Genomic DNA, 8,805 nt, shown 5'->3' on the forward strand with positions numbered 1-8,805 from the left:
ATGCCTTCTGAATAAAATTAAGACAGACCATTATGGGTTTCAGGTGAAAATTCTGTAACAATTATTTCTTTTTTATGTACCTGAAATATAGGGTATCAGATCTGGAGGGACCCTAGAAATCCAATTTCCTTTATTTTTCCATTTGAATGATGCCAATGACCCCCTGCTTTTCATATCTGCTTTTAATTCCTATACTTTTCTTTTTACAAAATTTGAAACAAATACCAAATATGGAGTTCTCCAAGAAGGCAAATATAAATGTGGTTTTATACACACACACACACACACACACACACACACACACACACAAGTGAGAGCAAGAGCAAGAATGAGAGAGAGATAAAGAGAAAGAGATTACAGAGAGATACAGGGCAAAAATATTCATGTAGACATTCTGAAATATATGTTAAAAGAGAAGAGAAATTTCCTAGTAATATATCAATGAATAAATGATAAAATGGATGGAATAAATGCAGAATCTGGATCAGACAGGATTCCTCACTTTCTCTGCCACTCTCAGTTTTCAAGGAATAAGAAAATGTCTTCCCCAAACCACACTACAGTGACGGAATTCATTCTCTTGGGACTCACAGTTGACCCAGTGCTAGAGAAGATCCTGTTTGGGGTGTTTCTGGTGATCTACCTAATCACACTGGCAGGGAATCTGTGCATGATTGTGTTGATCAGGACCAATTCCCACCTCCAAACGCCCATGTACTTCTTCCTGAACCACCTCTCCTTTGTAGACATTTGCTATTCCTCCACTATCACTCCCAATATGCTGTACAATTTCCTCTCAGGCCAGAAGACCATCTCCTATACTGGATGCTTCACACAGTGTCTTCTCTTCATTGCCCTGGTGATCACTGAGTTTTATATCCTTGCTTCAGTGGCACTGGATCACTATGTAGCCATCTGTAGCCCTTTACATTACAGTTCCAGAAGGTCCAAGAACATTTGCTTCTCTCTAGTCACGGTCTCTTATGCTTGTGGTTACCTTAATGGACTCTCCCAGACACTGCTGACTTTTCACTTGTCCTTCTGCGGCTCCCTTGAAATCAATCATTTCTACTGTGCAGATCCTCCTCTTATACTGTTGGCCTGCTCTGACATCTATGTCAAGAAGATGGCGATGCTGGTAGTTGCTGGTTTGACTCTGTCAAGCTCTCTCTTCATCATTGTGCTATCCTGCCTTTTCATTATTGCAGCCATCTTGAGGATCCGTTCTGCTGAAGGCAGGCGCAAAGCCTTTTCTACTTGTGGTTCCCACTTGACAGTAGTCATCCTATTTTATGGAACCCTCTTTTGCATGTATTTAAGGAGTCCATCTGAGAAGTCTGTAGAGGAGTCCAAAATATTTGCAGTCTTTTATACCTTTTTGAGTCCAATATTGAACCCATTGATTTATAGTCTAAGAAACAAGGATGTGATCCATGCTATGCAGCAAATGATTAAGGGAAATCTCTTTCATAAAATTGAAATTTGGATCTCTGTTCATTTGAAATGACTAATTGTCTATGATAACATGGTGATTAGAAATAAATAACACAGGGGTGCTACCTGTGATAGAGTCCCTGTTCCAATTTCTTTTTGAGGATCATCATCATTTAGTCTGCAGGTCATTCCCTCTACTTATAATAAACTTTCTTTTTTTTGCTAAGCAAGAAGTTGCTTTCCCTATTCTAGCAATCAAAATGTTCTGATATCCAGATTTAGAATCCTAATTGAAAAATGTATTTGAGAATAATTATAAAAATACTTTATATTTTGTCTAAATAATTGTAATGCTTCCTTTTATTTTCTAGTTCTGAGAACGATGGTGGCTTCCAAGAACCAATATTTAAACTTAATCTTGGCAATTCTCTTAAACCAAATGGTTGATCTTTTTGTAGTCTTTCTTTATATTCTATTTATTTACTTCTATTTGTGATTTAATTTTTTCCATTGTATAACTCTTTGGGTGAAGGCCACCTCAGAGATTCTTTAGGGATAGGATACAACAAAAATTGACGTGCACAAAAATAACCATAATTGTCACTCAATTATAGTGAATGCTCACTTTTATATCACTATTATTAATTAATTAATTAGTTAATTAATTAATTAATTTATTTTTAGAGAGAAAGAGCATGAACTGGGGGTGGAGCAGAGAGAGAGAGAGAGAGAGAGAGAGAGTCTTAAGCAGGCTCCACACTTTCATGGAGCCCCATGTGGGGCTCAGTCCCAGGAGCCTGAGATCATGACCTGAGGCAAAAATCAAGAGTCAGACACTTAACCGACTGAGTCACCCAGGTACCCCATCACTATGTATCTTAATCCTAATATATAAATCTGTGAGAAAATTATTTTCTCCTTTTATAACATTTGGAATCTTAGGCACAGAGAGATCAAATGACTTTCTACAGTCCTTCAGCTACTAAGTAGCAAGAAGGCAAATCCCTTGATTCCACATTCTCTCTTTCCAACTCAAATTCAGCATGCTACAGTGCTGGGGTGGAATGCTGGAGATAATGAAGGGATGAGGTTACTGCTCCACATGAAATCTTGGTGATTGTGATGAGGGTGTAATAGCTACTATGGAATTCCTCTGACGTTTCAGGTAAACATGATCGTTTGTGTGCAATCAAAGTAGAATTGTCTTACTGTTTCATGTAAAGCAGACAATTTTGATATATGGTAGATATATTTAGACTGTTTTATGAATATATTTTCCAGATTGTAAAAGCACACATATTCATTATGAATAACTAGAAAATACAGATAAATGTAAAGAAATAACTTGTATCAGTAATGTCTTAACCAATGGACAATTTATGTTTATGTTTTTCCATATTTCTTCTCAGTGATTTTATATGCATGTTTATTATGATAATTCATAAAACAAAATTGGAATCAAATGCCAAATACACATTTGAATGTTGATTTTCACTTGATAATGTAATGTTTACATTTAATACAGACTAAATACTTCTGGTGAACACCATTTTTAGTGTAGTTTAATCTTTATAATTAAATTATCCTTGAATCTAATTATAAAAATAACATGTTGGTTGTAGAAAAGCAAATTAAAAAATACTGAAATATCTGGGGTGCCTGGGTGGCAGTCAGTAAACGTCCAACTCTGAGTTTAGGCTCAGGTCATGATCTCAGGATCTTGAGATTGATCCTTGTGTTAGGCTCCATGCTCAGTGGGGAGTCTGCTTGAGATTCTCTCTTTCTGTCCCTCTCCTCTGTTGTAATATTGAATGTAACTCTTTTCCTCACATTTTTAAACCATTTTTCCCTACTAGTTATTAAGCAACGCTTTGTTTCTCTATTGGTTTGTGACATCAACTTTCTTGTACACTAAGTGAATCTATTTCTGGCCAATTTTATTCCTTTGACCAATTTATACATATATTTTAAACCAAATTCACATAATTAATATAGATTTTTAAAAGTGTTAATTTCTGGTAGACATATTCCATCTTAATTATCTCTTTTATATGTATGGTAGGATAATGCAAATCAAATGCTTCTAACCATCTAATATTTTTAATCAAGAAATTATGCATATGATAGCTCAATCTGGACAGCAGATACACACATACACACGAAAATCAAATATGGTTATGTTTATAATACATACTCCTTGTAAATTATTTGAAAAATATGGAGAAATATTTTAGTCTTAGTATTGTTATGTCCCCACATCTGATGGGAGATGTATGGAATCGTGGCCATAGAGAGGTCTGTTTCCAGATGAAGGCCTATGAGTGAGTTAATTTTTTTTTGTCAGAAAACCAAAGAGATGCTGTGGCTTATAAATCAAGAGCAAAACATTGAACTGATATTAATGTGGTATATTTGTTAACACGTTTACACAAACATTTATTTTTGTACCATACCAGTGTCCATAATACAACATTATTTTTCAGCAATGATATCTAAATATAGAATCTTATTTCCAACTAAATTGTCCTTTTTCAGCAACTGTCCCCCAAAAGACTGATGTGCCCACACATACTCCTCAGTTGTGTGTCATTTCAAACACTGAAAGAAAAGAAAACAAAACTATGTTGATTTGAATTAAAATAAATATTAACCTTTTAAGTAATCAGAAGGAAATATTTCTGAGGTCAATCAGAGTGGAGAAATTCACAATGGAAGAGTTACTTGAATATGACCATAACTAAAGTTAAGAAGCATATTATATTTTGGGAAGTATTTGTCCCAGATAAGATAAAATGGTAAACTTATTAAAATATGATTCAAAGTATTAAAACACCGGGCGCCTGGGTGGCTCAGTTAGTTAAGCGACTGCCTTCAGCTCAGGTCATGATCCTGGAGTCCCAGGATCAAGTCCTGCATCGGGCTCCCTGCTTGTTGGGGAGTCTACTTCTCCCTCTGACCCTCCCCCCTCATGTGCTCTCTCTCTCACTCCTCTCTCAAACAAATAAATAAAATCTTTAAAAAAAAACAACAAAGTATTAAAACATCATCATGTACATAAATATTGAAGGCTATGTGTAGAAAATTGATAAAAGTACAAAAATGCTAAAATTGAGTAAAAATATTAGTAATTAAAAATATGAAATAAATGTTCCAGTTGACAACTTCATACCTGAAATGCAACAATATGTGAAGGTACTGGAACTGGAGTTTATCTTTTTCATAGGAACTCCCACTCCATCATTCAAATAGCATGGAGAATTAAGGAATTTACCGGTTTAGTGTAGATTAAATTTTATTTAAGGATGAATTGCAGTTGACTCCATAGAGCCAATTCTTAAATATTCAGGTTTGCAAGCCAGTTGTTAAAAGGATTGTCTTGAAATTGGTCAGTGTGGCAGTATTTACAACAATGAAAATGGCAAATGCTACCTATCAGGACTCCCTCCCACTTACTATTATACCAGTGGTTTATTCTTCTGGTAATTATCAGATTAATCTTACATAGTTTGTAGTTCAAGGAATCTTGGTCCTAAATGTCTATAAATAAACCTAAGGCAAAAATCAATCACCAATAAATAAATAGTGATAAATTCAAACAAAAAAAACTTTGAAATAAGATACTTTTGTGTATTTATATTTGAGTTCGAAAAGACCAGCACATTCTACATTATGGATGTCAAGAAAACAATAATATACAGTTTTTCTGGAAATCAATTTAACATTATGTTTTCAGGAGTCTTAAAAAATGTTTGTATAATTTTAGTCAGCTATTCCAATTTTAAGAATGTGCCAAAGGCATAATAAAACATGTGGGTGAAGATTTTCACTGTAATGTTTGTTTTATATTTGAGAAAAAGGAAATGAGTGGTCTACGAAATACAGGGTGAGGGTACTCACTTTGCACGGTACTGTGTTAACTGAAACTTGTGCTGAATTCAAATGTGTCCCGCTTTGCCTGAATCTCAGTTATCAGCACTGCCTGCATTTTGTAACAGGCACAAGCAGATGCTCCTGATGGATGTAACCAGAGCCTCTACAAAGGAGTGTTGGTTGAGGTCAAAAAGGAGAGTTTGAGTATCATGTGACTGATTTTTAAATTAGAAAGTTCTGCAGATATTAAAATGAAGAAGTTACCAGTTAAGGACAGGGCAAATGATTATGTATAGCCTTTTATGAAAAAAGAAGGGTGAATCGATACATAAATCATTATAATTTTGTTATAGTGGGATTAAGGAAAAGTAAATCTTGTTCTTTGTATCTATGTATCAGTTTTCCATGATGAACAATGATCTCTTTTATAAACAAGCAAACAAAAAACCTGCATATTTCCGTATGATTCAGATCCCAGGATATAAAATTAAAGGATTTGTGTTTATTAATAGTTAGAATGTAGAAATAAAAGTGGGAAAAAGCAGAGGTCAAACTATTCTATAAGTTATTGAACTGGATGGTCATCTAGGTTCCTTCTAATTCAAGTCTTATTATTTTTCCCCTTAAAAATATTGTGCTTCCAAATATATTGAGATTTGTCAGTGGAAAATAGAACAATGCTTATTTGTTTGTTAGGAGTGGGGTAGTAGCAAGTCAATATCAAACTCTATCTACAATGTTTTAACGTGGAAACAAAATTTTTATTTTGTTCTGAAGTTTACTTCTTAAGAGACAGTTCCTTTAAATAAAGAATTTTTCTTCTTCTTCTTCTTGAGTTGGAACATCATCATCATACTGTGACATTGAGATGAAGTGAAACGAATTTCAGTTCCAAAAAATTGTATCGATGGTTCAATGTTTTTTGTGATGCCTTTATATCTACTTTATTCACACATACTAAATGAATTTAGTATGTGTGAATAATTAAATGAATTATCAAATGAATACTACTAATGCTATTGGGGATGAAGGAAAACTTGGGTACCCATTTACTGATGGCTACTGTACACATTAGTATATCCAAAAGGCAAGAAATTAAAAAAATTAAGAATAAAATTGTGAAATTCTATCTTAATAACTGATCAGAAGCTGTAACTTAAATGATTTTCTTAAAGAGGAAATAATAAAAACTGCAAAAATATTAAAAGGAAGAGATGTATTAAATGTGTCATACCAATATCCAGCTACATTATGCACTCAAGACCAATTTCAAAGAGTTTTAAGCAATCTGGAATAATCCTAATCTACAATTTAGTTGTAAAACATTAAAACCAAATTTCCATGATTATTTGAATAGCGGTTATTTTAAAATAGTTTGTGGGCAGACAAGAATTGTAAGGTAAAATATAAGGTAAAGTTATTTTCAATATTGTAGGGACAAAATGATAAAAACCTCTATGTAAGCAATAAAGCAATAACAATTTTAAATCAAGAAATGGATATTGTTTCCATTAGAACCCACTTAGTCCCTCTCTGCTACTTCATTATCAGTGTATAGAAATGCAATGGATTTCTGTATATTGATTTTTTATCCTGTGGCCTTACTGAATTTGCTTATCAGTTCTAGTAGTTTTCCAGTGGAATCTTTATGGTTTTCTATATATAGTGTCATGTTATCTGCAAATAGTGAAAGTTCTTCCTCACCAATTTGGATGCCTTTTATTTCTTATTCTTGTCTGAATGCTGTGGCTAGGACTTCCAGTACTATGTTGAATATAAATGGTGAGAATGAACATCCTTGTCTTGTTCCTGATCTCAGGGGAAAAGCTCTCAGTTTCTCAGCATTGAATATGATGTTAGCTGTGGGGTTTTCATATATGGCCTTTATTATGTTGAGGTGTGTTCCCTCTAAACCTTCTTTGTTCAGGGTTTTTATTGTGAATGGATGCTGTACTTTGTTAAATGCTTTTTCTGCATCTATTGAAATGATTATATGTTTTTTTCCTTTCTCTTATTGATGTGATAGATCACACTGATTGATTTGCAAGTATTGAACCACCCTTGTGCCCAGGAATAAATCCCACTTGATCATGGGGAATGTTTTTTTAATGTACTGTTGGATTCAGTCTGCTAATACTTTGTTGAAATTTTTGCATCTATGTTTATCAGAGATATTGGCCTATAGTTCTCTTTTTCTGTAGTGTCTTTATCAGGTTTTGCTATTGGTAATGCTGATCTCATAGAATGAATTTGGAAACTTTTCTACCTCTTTTATTTTTTTGGAATAATTTGAGAAGAATAGGTATTACCTCTCCTTTAAATGTTTGGTAGAATTACCTGTGAAACCATCTGGTCCTGGACTTTCGTTTTTTGGGAGTTTTTGATTATTGATTCAATTTCATTGCTGGTAATTTGTCTTTTCAAATTTTCTATCTCTTCTTGATTCAGTTTTGGGAGGTTACATGTTTCTAGGAATTTATCCATTTCTTTTAGGTTGTCCAATTTGTTGGCATATAATTTTTCATAATATTCTCTCATAATCCTTTGTATTTCTGTGATGCTCGTTGTTATTTCTCCTCTTTCATTTCTGATTTTGTTTATTTGAGTTCTGTCTCCCTCTCTTTTTATGAGTATGGTTAAAGGTTTATCAATTTTTTGATCTTTTCAAAGAACCAGCTCCTGGTTTCATTGATCTGCTATATTGTTTTTTCAGTTTCTTTTTTTTTAAGATTTTATTTATTTATTTGAGAGAGAGAGTGAGAGAGAGCATAAGAGAGGAGAGGGTCAGAGGGAGAAGCAGACTCCCCGCTGAGCAGGGAGCCCGATGTGGGACTCTATTCCGGGACTCTGGGATCATGACCTGAGCCAAAGGCAGTCGCTTAACCAACTGAGCCACCCAGGAGCCTGTTTTTTCAGTTTCTATATCACTACTTTACTATTTCCTTCCTACTACTTGTTTTAGGTTTTGTTTGTTCTTTTTCTATGTCCTTTAGGTGTAAGGTTAGGTTGTTTATTTGAGATTTTTCTTGCTTCTTGAAATAGCCTGTATTGCTATAAAATTCCCTCAGAACAACATTTGCTTCATCGCAGAGATTTTGGACTGTTGTGTTTTCATTTTCATTTGTCTCCATGTATTTTTTGATTTCCTTTCTGATTTCTTGGTTGACCCATTCACTGTTTAGTAGTATGTTATTTAATCACATGTATTTGTGTTCTTTCCATATTTTTTCTTGTAGTTGGTTTTTCGTTTCATAGAATCATGGTTAGAAAAGATGCATAGTATGACTTCAGTCTTTTTGAATTTGTTGAAGCTTCTTTTGTGGCCTAACATATGTTCTATTCTGGAGAATATTCCATGTGCACTTGAAAAGAATAATATGCAGTCTGCTCTTTTGGATAGAATCTTCTGAATTTATCTGTTAAATCCATCTATTCCAGTGTTATCATTCAAACCAAAAGATTTTTTGTTTGGATGATCTATCCATTGATGTAAGTAGGGTG

General features: G+C 33.9%; 1 protein-coding gene across 1 annotated transcript; it reads left to right on the plus strand.

Annotated features, from left to right (window-relative positions):
* Positions 1-538: 538 nt before the first annotated feature.
* LOC141374770 (olfactory receptor 5M10-like) lies at positions 539-1,507 on the plus strand. The gene has a single exon (XM_073904924.1). It carries the CDS (start codon positions 539-541, stop codon positions 1,505-1,507), a length of 969 nt encoding a protein of 322 aa, XP_073761025.1.
* The last annotated feature ends 7,298 nt before the right edge of the window (positions 1,508-8,805 follow it).

Source organism: Callorhinus ursinus, unplaced genomic scaffold, assembly GCF_003265705.2.
Source record: "Callorhinus ursinus isolate GAN/ISIS: 27379988/994484 unplaced genomic scaffold, GSC_fseal_2.0 scaffold21, whole genome shotgun sequence".
Lineage (NCBI taxonomy): Eukaryota > Metazoa > Chordata > Mammalia > Carnivora > Otariidae > Callorhinus > Callorhinus ursinus.

What these genes read in the sequence shown, in the direction of transcription:
- LOC141374770 (XM_073904924.1), top strand. Translation starts at nt 539, where the DNA reads ATGTCTTCCCCAAACCACACTACAGTGACGGAATTCATTCTCTTGGGA.